Genomic DNA, 14,108 nt, shown 5'->3' on the forward strand with positions numbered 1-14,108 from the left:
ATTTTTCCAGATCTGTCGAAAACATTTGTCGTAACTGACCATGAAATTATTATTATCATTTATCACAATAAGCTATCAGGGGGATTTCAAATCAGACAGACATTATCAGTAGTGTATCACAGGCCCTACAGCTAGTATCCGTGAGGCACCACCAGAGATGCAATCACAGGGTCATGTGAGTGGTGCAGACAGCGACTCCAATCTGAGCAAACAGGCGTGAACCAGTCTTGTTTGCCGTGAGCCAGTATTGTTTAATATGCTGCATGAACTAAACAAAATCTTGCATAGCTGCTAATCAGATATCAACATTGCTCTGGAAATTGACTTTCTGGTTTACATTCTTGATGTTTATGCAGCGCTCCACTCACAACAACCTTGGCTTTGCTCATGGAATACGCATTCATATCAGGTGTAGACATTTTAAGTACATAAAGTCTTACCCAGATGACAGGCAGCAAATGGTAGTATTAAGGTGGCAACAACAACAACAACAGGAACACCAACACATCCATCTAATTAATCACCAACCAATGTGGAGAACCAAGTGGCTATGTACTAGGACACATGTTCCTTATGTACAAGGGGCGTTTGAAATGTCCATGCAAAAATAAAAACTTATTACGTGTTTGAGGTAAGCATTTTTTATTTTTCGACGTAGTCTCCTTTTAGACTTATACACTTTGTCCAATGTTGTTCTAATTTGTTGGTCCCTTCCAAATAATAGGAATTGTCAAAGTCTGCAAAACAGGTATTAGTTGCTGTAATCACCTCCCCGTTCGAATAAAATCTTTGTCCCGCCAGCCATTTCTTCAAATTGGGGAACAAACAGTAGTCTGAGAGAGCCACGTCTGGAGAACAGGGGGCATGTGAAACAAGCTAGAATCCTATTTCCATTAATTTTGCGACCACAACTGCTGAGATGTGTGCTGGTGCATTGTCTTGATGGAAAAGGACTTTTCTGCAGTCCAATTGCCAGCGTTTTTCTTGCAGTTCGGTTTTAAAACAGTCCTAATGATGGGTGATGAGGAGTATCCCTTGTGAATCCCAAAAGACAGTTGCCATAACCTTTCCAGCCAAAGGAATGGTCTTCGCTTTTTTGGTGCAGAATCCCCCTTGGTAACCCATTGTTTACATTGTTGTTTGCTCTCAGGAGTATAGTAATATATCCATGCTTCATCCACAGTGATGAAACAATGCTTAAAATCCTGCGGATTCTTCCTGAACAGCTGCAAACCATCCTGGCAACACTTCACACGATTCAGTTTTTGGTCAAGCGTGAACAATCGCGGAACCCATCTTGCGAATAGCTTCTCATGTCCAAATGTCTATGCAAAATATTATGTACCTGTTCATTTGAGATGCCCATAGCACTAGCAATCTCACACACCTTAACTCTTCTGTCATCCATCACCATATCATGGGTATTATCAATGATTTCTGGAGTTAAATTACAACAATTAAACAATTTTTTCAGCCTTCAGTTGCAACTGAAGGCTGAAAAAATTGTTTAATTGTTGTACATTTCACAGTTGCTGACACGCTGCAATATGTTAAAGATTTGTAGATTTCTGGAGTCATAACCTCCACAGTGCATACAGAACGTTCAGCATCACTTGTGCCCATATGGCCACTCTGAAAATTTTGAAACTATTTATAAACATTTCTAATCAAAGGTGCAGAGTCACCATAATGTTTATCAAGCTTCTCTTTAGTCTCCTCAGGCGTTTTGCCTTTTCATAAAGTAATGTTTAATCACCACACAAAATTCTTTTTCATCCATTTCTTGACAATCACTTGACTTCCTTGATTCAATGTCAAACACAAAGAAATAGACCATTATGGCTGAAACTTGGTGTGCATTCTTTCCAAAGATGTTACTAACTAAACATGACCTTGATGTGCGCCGGTGGTGCCATCTCTCGGACTTTGCAAGGACTTCTCAAACGCTCTTCGTATAATGAACATGTAAAGGAATTTACAAAAGCAAAAGCAAAAAAAGAACCATTTTTACAAGAATTAAATAATATCATTACCTTGATAATATTTTACTGAAAGCAGATACTGAAACTGAAGCTCTAGGAACACAGCTACAAAACGCTTTAAAATGAGACTTTCACATGAAAGGCTTAGGGAAAAAAGCTTTGAAAAGCTTCGTATGCTCTTTGTGTGCTAAACCAAATTGCAAGAAAGTCAACAGTATTCAGATATATTGCACTTATATCCATTCATTACTTTCATATTGGCCAATCTTCTGGGGAAACAGCCTGCAGAAAATGTGTCTTTAGAAATGAGCATATTTTGAACAGAACTGGAGACCCAAGCTGAAATAAACCTACCCACAGCAACAACACAAGACGTGTTGTATCAGGAAAGTGTTTCATACATAATAGTTAGCTTATTCAACACTCTACCTAATGATTAAAAATATCAGTCATCTGAAAATTCCTTTACACATTTCTGATGAAAAAGTGCTTTAACTCAATAAAAGAATTCTTGAATTATAAAACACAACATTTTTAAATTGCCTTTTGAACTATGGACAGGTTCTATCATTTAATTTGGGCTTTATGTTATTTGTATACTGAAATTTGTCTATGTTGTCTCTCCTTTTCTCAAATTTGATGTGTCCTATATTTACCACACTATTTAAGTATGTAAACAATAACAATGAACTAAATTGTTATTTCTTTAGTAGTGTAATGTTAATATCAATATATAGGGCACATATTTATTTTGTTTCTAGTATAATGGTCTTTGACATTAAGATATCCTTCTAAATTTAGTTAATTATTTTAGAATTGCATAAAGCCAGAAAGAAGAAAAACAGAACATTAAAACTGGAGGTTGCAGCAAGCACAATAGGTTTTTAAAAAGATATTAAAGTCACAACTTTTCATAACCAGCAGTTCCTTCCTCTGTTACTAGAAATGGAAACTGTAGGAAGAGAAATGTTTGAGAGAACTTCAAAATGTGACTAAAATAGTTAAGATTTCAGAACTGAATTTGTAGATGAATGACAAAATAATTAAGGGATACGGAGGTAACTGGAAAAGAAAATAATACTTTAAACAATGGAAAGTCATATGGATGATATGTTGAGTTGCCAACAGGTAGGACAAAAAGACCGTTAAGCTTTGGGCCAAAGCCTTCTTCAGGGAATAGAAAAATGCATACACATTCACACAAATAAGCACACCTCACACACATGACTGCTATTTCTGGCCACTTGAGATTGTGGTCATGTGTGTGTGAGGTTTGATTGCTTGTGTGAATGTGTGAATATTTTTCTTTTCCGAATAAAACTCTGGCCAAATCCATATCTGTAACAGTCTTTTACAGTGCGCATATCTGCAACTTAACATGTCATCTGTATGGTGAGTAGGTTTTCAAAATATTCTTAAAGTAATAATTTATCAGTAAAAAACTCATAATGATATTCCTCTCAGCACCAATTCCCACTTTCATGTTTTTTGTTTCATCCCCCTCTGTATCTGTTCCTCAGTGAACATCCAGATAAAAGAACCAACTCATCTATAATCCTGAAATGTTGCCACTTTTTCTACATGTCTGTAATTTTTCACATATTATTTTGATAGATAGAATTTCAAAAATTTCACTTTCAAATTTTGTGTGTTCATTTTGGATATTCTACACATATTTAAAATGAATAATAAAATAACTGAAGTCTTACCGATGCTGCCATGTGTCCATCATAACTATAAGATCTTTTGTGATCACTTATTTGAATAATGAGTCTCAGAGAAGCAGCAAGATATAATATAAAAGCTATTGAGTGATAAATCAGTTCCTGAAACATAATATTAGCAAATTACACATTATGTCATACTTTCATATCCATAGAAATTGAGTGCAAATTTCAAACCCAACACAAATATTTATACTTGATACTTGATTTCCATTACGTATAATGATGGTAACCATCAACCACTAAATTTATGTAATAGTCTACTTCTTTAATCTGTCATTGCCATTGCCAGTTTAGACTAGCCCAATTGATCTTCAGATAGTTACAGTTTCATTTACATTCATGAGAAGTCATCACCGACTATTTGTAATAAAAACATAACAAAAATATCAACAATAAATGTAGTACAAATGTTTGAAGATGGTCTGTCTCAGTCTAAAGTTATAATGCCAATGGACAATAAAATTATTTGAATATCATCAGTTTAGTAGTTTGTTGCTTTTCTATAAATAATGGTACCTCATAACAGAGTAGTTCTGAAAATTCTTGTGCACATAATAGCTTTTTTTTCTTTTAAGATATGAGCTAATATTTACTTGCAAAAGAACATTAATAAATATAACAAAAGCAAGAAAGAAATATGTAGAAGGTTTAAATACAAATAGCAACAAATTCAACAGAAAAAGCTAGTGTTGTAGTATATATATCTGATATTTGGAAATTTCAATTGTAGAATCAGATATAAGTTCTTCTCTAAATAGAAAAAAAAAATCTGAACTGCTATATAATGACAAGTCGCCCTTTAACATTTGTGTGTGTGTGTGTGTGTGTGTGTGTGTGTGTGTGTGTGTGTGTGTGTGTGTGTGTGTGTTGGCTGGGTGGGTGTGTGTTTGTAGAAAAATTTGTGCACTCGGACTTCAAGGGGCAATTTTTTACATATTAGCAATACAAAAATGTCTCTCACAAAATTTCGTCCTGTGAATATTTTGGGCAATAAATGGATGGCAATATGGTAACACTGCAATCATGTGTATGGTAACTACCTCTGTCAGGATATAGCAGTAGTGCTGTGAGGTTGGTGTAGTGGATAGCGTTTTGGGTTAGAATGCAGGTCGAGGTTTCAGATCTGGATGGAGACTTATTTGTTTTTATTTGCTAAAAGTAGTCTACGTGGTTCAATATCTGGTGTCGTAATTGTTATATAGCAATTACAGTGGGTCTTCTACAAAACGTTTGCAGTTATGCACTATGAACACAGAAATGGAAATACAATCATTTTCATTGGTCAGCTTTTAAAGAAACTTTTTGCACATTGTGGACACAAATTGTTTTGCACCACTGCATCTACTAGATTCCAAATTTGTTTTCTGTGCATCCTGCTCCAATGGTCATATTGATTAATACGAACTATTATTCTTGCCACATTCAGGTTCATGACATTTCATTAGGGCCTTATGTCACCAGTAGGATTAGCAATGAGCTTTGCAAATAATTTTGATGGGCCCATTCAGGCAGGGTACAAAGAAAATAGGTTTGGATTCTAGTAGAAGCAGTGGCATGAAACAATTTGTGTCCATGGCACGCAAAAGGCTTCTTTAAAAACTGACCAAACAAAATGATTGTACTTCCCTTTCTGTGTTCATAGTACATAACAGCAAATATTTTGTAGAAAACTCACTGTAATCACTGTATGATGATTAAGATGCCAGATATCGTACCACACAGACAACATTTAGCAAATAAAAACAAATAAGCCTTGATCCAGAATCGAACCCTCGACTTCTGACATGCCAACCCAAAACACTATCCACTGTACCAACTGCAGAGCACTGTGCTGTTTGTTGACAGCGGTATTTACCATACAAATGATTATAGCATTGCCTAACTGCCAAGCTTTAATGTCCATTTACTGCCTGAAATACGCAGAGGACAATCCTTGTTTCTGTTATACAGGGTGTACTTAAAGTTCAGGAACACTTTCAATTACTTATTGCACAAGAACTAAACACTGTGCAGATGTCATACATATTGCATTTTGAAGAGAAACTCTGAAAGTTTTTTTCAGAAACACAAACCATGAGTGACCCAGCAGATGTCAATACGGTAATCGAATTCTTGCCATACCCATCCCAGCATGACATCGTCAACTGTGGCAGTCACTTCCTGTACTCTCTACCTGAGCTCTGCTACATCACGTGGTAGAGATGGTACATACACCAGATCTTTAATGTGTCCCACAGAAAAAAGTCACACGGAGTGAGATCTGGTGACCAGAGAGGCCATTTCATGAAACAGCTCACTCCACACCTCAGCTCGCTGGGTGTTGTGTTTGCAACTAGCACTGACTATTGGCAAATTATCAAACTATGCAGTGGTTGTATACACATAAAAAAAACTTTCAGGGTTTCTCGTCAAAATGAAATATGTATGATATTTGTATAATGTTTAGTTCTTGTGCAATAAATAATTGAAAGTGTTCCCAGACTTTAAGTACACCCTTATGAATGTTCTTTTGCAAGTAAATATTAGCTCATATCTCTTATCTTTTAAAAAAAAGATTCTGTTATGAGGTACCAATATTTATGAAACAGCAACAAACTACTAAATTAATATGATATTCAAATAATTTTATTGTCTGCTGGCACTACAACTTTAGACTGACGCAGACTATCTTCAAACATCTGTACTAGATTTATAAACATGAGATGGATTTGCTGACATTTTTGTTGTGGTTTTATTGTAAACAGCCACTGATGCCTTCTCATGAATATAAATGAAACTGCAACTATCTGAAGATGAACTGCACTATTGGCAATGCAAAATTAAACAAGTAGACTACTATATAAATTTAACAATTTACTTAATTGTTTTACACAATACTCTAATAGCAGTTCAGACAGACATAAGCTATATATTTCTAATAGGTATGGTATATAAATATATGTATAATAACATATAAAGAGGGAACACTGTTACCAAAAATTCTCAAAAAATTCTTGATCTGTTCACATCAAATTTTTAAATTGTGTTCTAATAAATACTTTGACAGGCATAAGCTATACATCTTTTTAGTACATATAAAATATAAATATGCACTGAAGTGCCAAAGAAACCGGTACAGGCGTGCATACTCAAATACACAGATATGTAAACAGGCAGATTACGGTGCTGCATTCGGCAATACCTATATAAGACAACAAGTGTTGGCACAGTTGTTAGATTAGTTACTGCTGCTACAATAGTAGGTTATCAAGATTTATGTGAGTTTGAACGTGGTGTTATAGCCAGCACATGAGCGATGGAGCACAGCAAGACCGAGGTAGCAATGAAGTGGGGATTTTCCCATATTGACCATTTCACGATTGTACCGTAAATATCAGGAATCTGGTAAAACATCAAATCTCCAACATATCTGGGGCTGGAAAAAGATCCTGTACGAATGGGACCAATAACAACTGAAGAGAATTGTTCAATGTGACAGACATGCAACCCTTCAGCTAATTGCTACAGATTTCAATGCTGGGCCATCAGCAAGCATCAGCATGCGAACCATTCAAAGAAACATCATCGATATGGGCCCACTCATGTACCCTTGATGACTGCATGACACAAAGTTTTGCACCTCACCTGCACCCATCAATACCAACATGTTGGTGATTGGAAACATGTTGCCTGACCGGAGGAGTCTCGTTTCAAATTGTATCAAGCAGATGGACATGTACAGGTTTGGAGACAACATCATGAATCCATGGACACTGCATGTCAGCATGGGACTGTTCAAACTGGTGGAGGCTCTGTAAAGGTATGGGGAAAATGCAGTTAGAGTGATATGGGACACCTGATATGTCTAGATACGACTCTGACAGGTGTCACTGACGTAAGCATCCTGTCTGATCAGCTGCTTCCATTCATGTTCATTGTGCATTCCGACAGACTTCAGCAATTCCAGCAGGCCAAAGCTACACCCCACACATTCAGAATTGGTACAGAGTGGCTCTAGGAACACTCTTATAAGTTTGAACACTTCTGCTGGCCACCAGATTCCCCGGACATGAACATTATTGAGCATATCTGGGATGCCTTGCAACAAGCTGTTCAAAAGAGATCTCCACTCCTTCATACTCTCATGGATTTATTGACAGCCCTGCAGGATTCATGTGGTCAGTTCCCTCAAGCATTACTTCAGACATTATTCGAGTCCATGCCTTGTCATGCTGCGGCACTTCTGCATGCTCACGGGGGCTCTACAATATATTAGCCAGGCATACCAGTTTCTTTGGCTCTCCGATGTATATATCATGTGACAAGAAAACGTTAATAGCAAAAATCTCAAAAAGTTCCTCACACACACACACACACACACACACACACACACACACACAACAGGAAAGTTGCTTTTATGGCTTATTGGTCTATGATTGGAATACTACTATGGAATCTGAACTGTCTGGAATATTGTAATCCTAAATGTTTCCATATTAAAACTAAGTGAAATACTATCATTGAAGCTATTATCCTCATAGATCCAAGCAAGCAAGATTAGCATTTAACAGCCCATCAACATCAAGGTCATTAGATACAGACCACAAGCTTGGAATGTTTCAAGGACAGGAAACCATCATGTCATTTGCCTGGAGTGATTTTGGGAAACCAGTGAAAACCTAAATCAGGATGGCTGGACATTGATTTGAACAGTCCTCCTCCAGAATGTGAGTCCAGTTTGCTGTCCACAGTGCCTCCTCACTCATTTCACAGATATAACAGCAGGAGACATCTCTCATACCCCATACACCAATAATTCCAACCAATTTACCCATTCACTTTAGGTTACTTCAATTCACAATCAAGATTTCACTGGCAGTAATACTCAACATTTCTGATGTCATAGAGAGGGAGAAAGAGAAGATGGACAGAGTGAGGTGATGGACCAGAATGGTGAAGGAGATTAGGACATACGTCCAATTCCCATACATATTTAGGAATTCTGAAGTATTGCCGAGTTTGATAGTAAACAAATAAAGAAGAAAATACAGGGTGACACATGGGAGATGGATGGTTTTGAACTGAGTAGTACTGAGGGCGTGGTGGTGGGAGGTGGTCGTGGTGGTGATAGTTCTGATCCACACAAGACGCCATTTCATTTACTCAGTCACTATGGAGCAGTGAGACTTGCAATGTCGAGTGTTTGTCTATGACAGTTTTGTGAAAAGAGGTGAGTCTATTATTGCTATGCAGCGATTGTTTCGTGCGCGGTTTAATGTCGGTTGACATAGAGCTGTTCCAGCTGTAACACAATCCTCAGATGGGTGGAAAACTTCAGATCAACTGGAAACATACTGGATAAGAAGCATTCTGGCCTGAGATGCAGAGTAACAACACCATAAAATGTTGAAAGGGTAAGGCAATCAGCAGTCTGAAGCCCAGGACGGTCAGCTAGATGTCATGCTAGTGAGTTACAAATCAATCGTGAATCGGTTGGACGAATTTTGCATAAAGAATTAAAATTCCATCCCTACAAAATGCTCACTGTCCAACAACTTAAGGAAACTGATTTTGCTGTATGAGAAGACTTCGCTTACAGAATGCAAGTGATTTTGGGATCGAATCAAAATGAAATTTTATTGATGAGCGATGAAGCTCATTTTCATTTAAACGGGACCATGAATAAGCAAAACCTGTGTTAATGGGCTCCAGAGCATCCACACCTTATCCACCAGCGTCCTCTACACTCAGAAAAAGTAACAGTCTGGTGTGCTCTTGGCTCTGTTGGCATTATTGGACCTTATTGTTTTGATGAGAATTGGGCCACAGTTACTGTTAATTCGTTTTGTTACATTAGTATGCTTGAAACATTCTTAAAACCAGGACTAAGAAAACGACGAATCCCTTTAAAACATGTTTGGTTCCAGCAGGAAGGGGCAACATCGCACACCACAAACACTTCAATGATAGTTCTTAGACACATGTTTCCTGGCCGGATTATCTCACGTTTTGGCAATGTTCCTTGTCCTCCCAGGTCTCCCGACTTGTACGTATGTGACTTTTTTCTGTGGGGATACCTTAAGAAATTTGTCTATAATCACAAACCATGAAATTTGGATGAGTTGAAGAATGCAATCATTCAAGAAATTGCTGCCATCCCTGCAGAGATTTTAGTCCATGTGATGAAGGATTTTGAGAAGAGAACATCGCACATCCTGCATTCGAAATGATGGACATCACCTTGACAACATTATTTTTCACAAATAACTTTGTTAACTAAAATGGCAAATAATGAGCTTTGATTTTGTCTAAATAAACATGCATTAATTTTAATGTTGGCTGAGTATTATTTCACTAAAAACTGTCCACCTCCTGTGTGTCACCCTGTATTTGATAAGTGCAAATGATACAGGAACTAGAATGAGGAAGAGACTCTGCCTCCAAACATGTAGAACCACTAAACTATCTCCATGGAAATGTGGAAATAAAGAAATAGCCTGTGAATCTGTTTGCCACATATTCTTTTTGTGTAGCCCTTCTCTGTTCACATTTACCTCCAGTCTTAGAAAGAGAGTGCCGTAATCAATGTTTCCAAAAGCTGGAGAATTCGCTATGTTACAATATTTTGCCTTTTGAGAACAGTATTAATGAAGGAATTATGATCAACTATGAAGGTTCTGCTTACTGAGCACATGCAGAATGAATAATAACTGAGAGACTACCATTTCATCAGTTTTTAGTCTACTACCATAGGGTGAGCAGGAAATCATTCTGTCAATGCTTTCATTTTAATTTTGTCCAGTTTTTTCACAAAGCAATTAAAAGTTGTTTCATCTTGTACTTTTTAAAATGTAACATCCTAATTAAGCTAAAATGGAAATAAGTGTTATTTTACTAACATTACTTAAAACTTTTACACATAGAATCATTAAATATTGCCATGTTATTTGTGATTTAAAGCAATTATTAATTCAGATCAACTGTTGTACAACAAAACAAGTACCATCAAAGTTTTCTTCTCATGATGCTATGAAATAATACTGAACCATACTCCCTAGCCTAGAAAGACTGTATATTTTATGAAATAAACATTAGCACTAAAATAGTGACTTAATTATAGCATATAGGATGCCCAAAATAAGCTGTCCTAGAAAATGCCTAAGTCTGACACAGAATAAGTTATCCTAGTTAACTGTGTAAATGACCACCACTAACAAGTTCCAATAATCACTTTACCTTTTAGATTACTTTCTCAGGAAATTGGTCACTCTATATACCTACTAAGATCCAAAAGTCAAAAACATAGAGTGGTACATTAAAGGTAATATCTTTGTTATATACCAAGTCAGGAAATTTTGACGTGTTACCGTATATCACACTGTAGCACTGTAAGGTGTTAATTAATGACAGCATCATCATAAGTGTACTTACATAGAGTGTTTTGGAGATGACAGTCCCTGCGCTTAGGGAGAGAACACATGCTAGGAGTAGACAGAATGTTGCTATTAGAAAAGCTGTTGTCATCAATATGAAGAAGAACTGTGCATTCCTTGTATATACAACACCAACTTGGTCTGCATAATAGGCAACAATCCCCAGGCAGACAGCACCCAGAATCTGTGGAAAAAGAATATTAAATCACTTATTGAAAAACAACAACATGTGAGATGTTTGAGTATATAATATTTTTAGAAAAATAATTTCTCTGGGTATGCAATAACAATATCATCAAACCTTCATTTAAATTTGCGTCATTTGAGGGATATTGTGGTTGTTTTTCCAACCCACTGTAGATCTACATCTTTTCTTCTAAAGGAACACTTAACAGTTGGCTTACTGTATTTGTTATGCTGTGCATTGTCAAACTGTTTGCAATTAGTGAGTGAATATTATTTTCTTCATAATGTCTCATGCTCTTCAACAGTATTTTAGTGTAGATGTAATTTTTATTACATTATGTTGGTATGCATCTTTAGTGGCAGCATTTAATTTTAAAGTGTAATAGTTGGGTAAAGCTATCAAAATATTATGGATCATTATTTTTGTCTAACTACATTTATAACAATCACTTTGCCTTCACTGGCACACAGGGCATAGGGCCAGGCAGTTAACTCTCATCTCTATTACCTATTATGTACAAATCTTACATCCACTATTCAATGACAATACAACTCACCAGTTGTTTTTGACATCTGAAAATGTGCACCTATCAAATTCTAATTTTCTGCTGTATAAGCATGTATACTATAACTGCTAATGCAAAAATTGTATGTAATTTTACCTCTACTTTACTAAATACCACTGTAGTTGCTATTAATCCCTTGTGGATATTTTCTTTTGAAATATTCGGTACTGTTCTAGCATCGGAATTCAGAACAAGTAAGTCCGTATATGAACTGCAAGAATAACAATAGACATACAAAAGAAGTGAGTCATCAGAGTTGCTCTTTCGACAAGAGGAAAGTTAATCACAGTCATAGTATGTCATATCATTCTAACTAAGCATAGCTGTGACTGAAATTAAGGAGCACTGAGGTTTTGATTAGCTTATGTCAAACATGAAGATGGTAATAACTGTTGAAATCACTCATGAACTTGTGCCATAATGAGATGTCACACATCCACAGTGATTTAAATACCAAAACAAGGCAATGCATGTGACTTTACAGTGAAGTATGCCATTGATGATGGTCATGTGGTGTCAGTGGTAGAGATCACTTCTAGGAGAATGCTCCAAAATGCAGCATGATGGGCATTGTGTGTGGATTATAACCTGAACCCCTGGGAGGATGATGGTTCAACAGACAACCTGAGGTCAAAGCCTGTAGCAGCCTAATCTCTTCGACCTGGGATTACAGTGCTGTCTGAATATTCTATTTGGTCAGTATATTTCATAAATGTCTGAATAATTGTGAACTGAGTCGGTTAATTGAAGGATTTTTGTATGTAATTTTTAAGATTGCCAGGTGGTGTGTCTACTAGGAATGTGGCTTAAGCTTGAACCAGAACATGGGCAGTAGTGATGTTTTTATCTTAATACCACAGTGGCAGTTGTGCAGAGTATGTTTATGCAATTACTCCATACAATTTAATCTATCTTAATTGTCATTAATGCAACTCATATTTAATTAAATTTAAGTCCAAGTTCTTGTCTCAGTGCTTTGCCAAATTATACAGAGTTAATATTGTTGTGGTGCCACATCTGGCACAAATTATTCTATTTAATTAACTGCTGCTTATGTAATGACTATTAAGGTTAAATATATTTTACTTAAATTGTATAGATATGTATTGGAGGTGCACCTTAAATCAGATAATGTTTGAGTGGCTTTTGGAGAAGCACGGTAATGTTGTCATACGAATCTTTAGCACTCAGTGATGAAATGTCATGCACGATCCATGGGCAGTATGTCAAACTTGTTATTTGCTTTTCTTTTCATGTCACTGCTGTTCCCTTTTTTATCTATGAAATTTTTGTGAGATAAAATATGTTCTAAAACAATATTCACTCACGGCCTAACCTGGCCGTACTACTTGCCTGTTCCACTACAGAACTGATGTCAGTGATCACAAATTGTGATCTTTATTTTACTATAATTATTGTTCTTGTCTATGTTCATTCTGATCAATGTCAGATTTTACAATAGCACAAAAATGCAAGCAAAAGTAACTGTCGAACTTATAAATGAATTTGGTAAATTCAAATCTGACGTTGAGGATGAAAGTTATCTAAAAATGAGGTTGATTTGGTGCACATTGACTTCTAATAACCTACAAAAACAATTGTAAAATGGAACTGGACTGATGTAAGTTTAGTCACAAGAAGCATGTTATTAAATAAAATAAATAAATGTGTTAAGCAACAGGCAAGGATACATAAATTATATTTTCTTTCAAATTATACCTTGCTGAACTTGGCAAACAATTTTAAAGTATTTTTGAGATGGATTCAAGAAGTCTATAATCTAATATGGCCACAATCTGTGAAACACGAAGAAGACACAATATACTATCACTTAAATTTGGACCATATTTAGTTCTAGAGTATAAGTAAGGTTCCTAGCACTTCAGTTGTATGAACTTTTTACCATAATATCCATGCACTCCTGCTGTGCCTGAAGTATGATGTACTTTTTTCTGTCAGGTTGTTTTGAGGATGTTCAACCAAAGAGGCAAGTTTCTGTACTGATAGCTTATTGTTTGTCATCATGGTTATGAGCCAATAAATAAACACTACTAAAACTGGTGTTTATTTTAAATGTTCTTGCTCCTCAAAAAACAATCAGAGAATAGCTGTGTTTGCGGTGAGGAACTTTTCATGAATTCAACTTTCAAGTAATGTGTTTGTATTGTTAATCATTATGAGCCCTAAATGTGTCAAAGTAATCACTACTGCGACATAAGGTTTGTGTACATTAAA

At 36.2% G+C, this 14,108-nt stretch overlaps 1 protein-coding gene across 1 annotated transcript in view; it reads right to left on the reverse strand.

Moving 5' to 3' along the window:
- The window catches only part of LOC126196614 (uncharacterized), a 124,149-nt gene that overhangs the window by 1,871 nt on the left and 108,170 nt on the right, over positions 1-14,108 (reverse strand). The window contains exons 3-4 of the mRNA XM_049934578.1: positions 11,120-11,305; positions 3,692-3,808 (exon numbers count right to left, since the gene is read on the reverse strand). Coding sequence (XP_049790535.1) covers positions 3,692-3,808; positions 11,120-11,305 — 303 coding nt within the window. The remainder of the gene's footprint in view (positions 1-3,691; positions 3,809-11,119; positions 11,306-14,108) is intronic.

Source organism: Schistocerca nitens, chromosome 1 (genome assembly GCF_023898315.1).
Source record: "Schistocerca nitens isolate TAMUIC-IGC-003100 chromosome 1, iqSchNite1.1, whole genome shotgun sequence".
NCBI lineage: Eukaryota > Metazoa > Arthropoda > Insecta > Orthoptera > Acrididae > Schistocerca > Schistocerca nitens.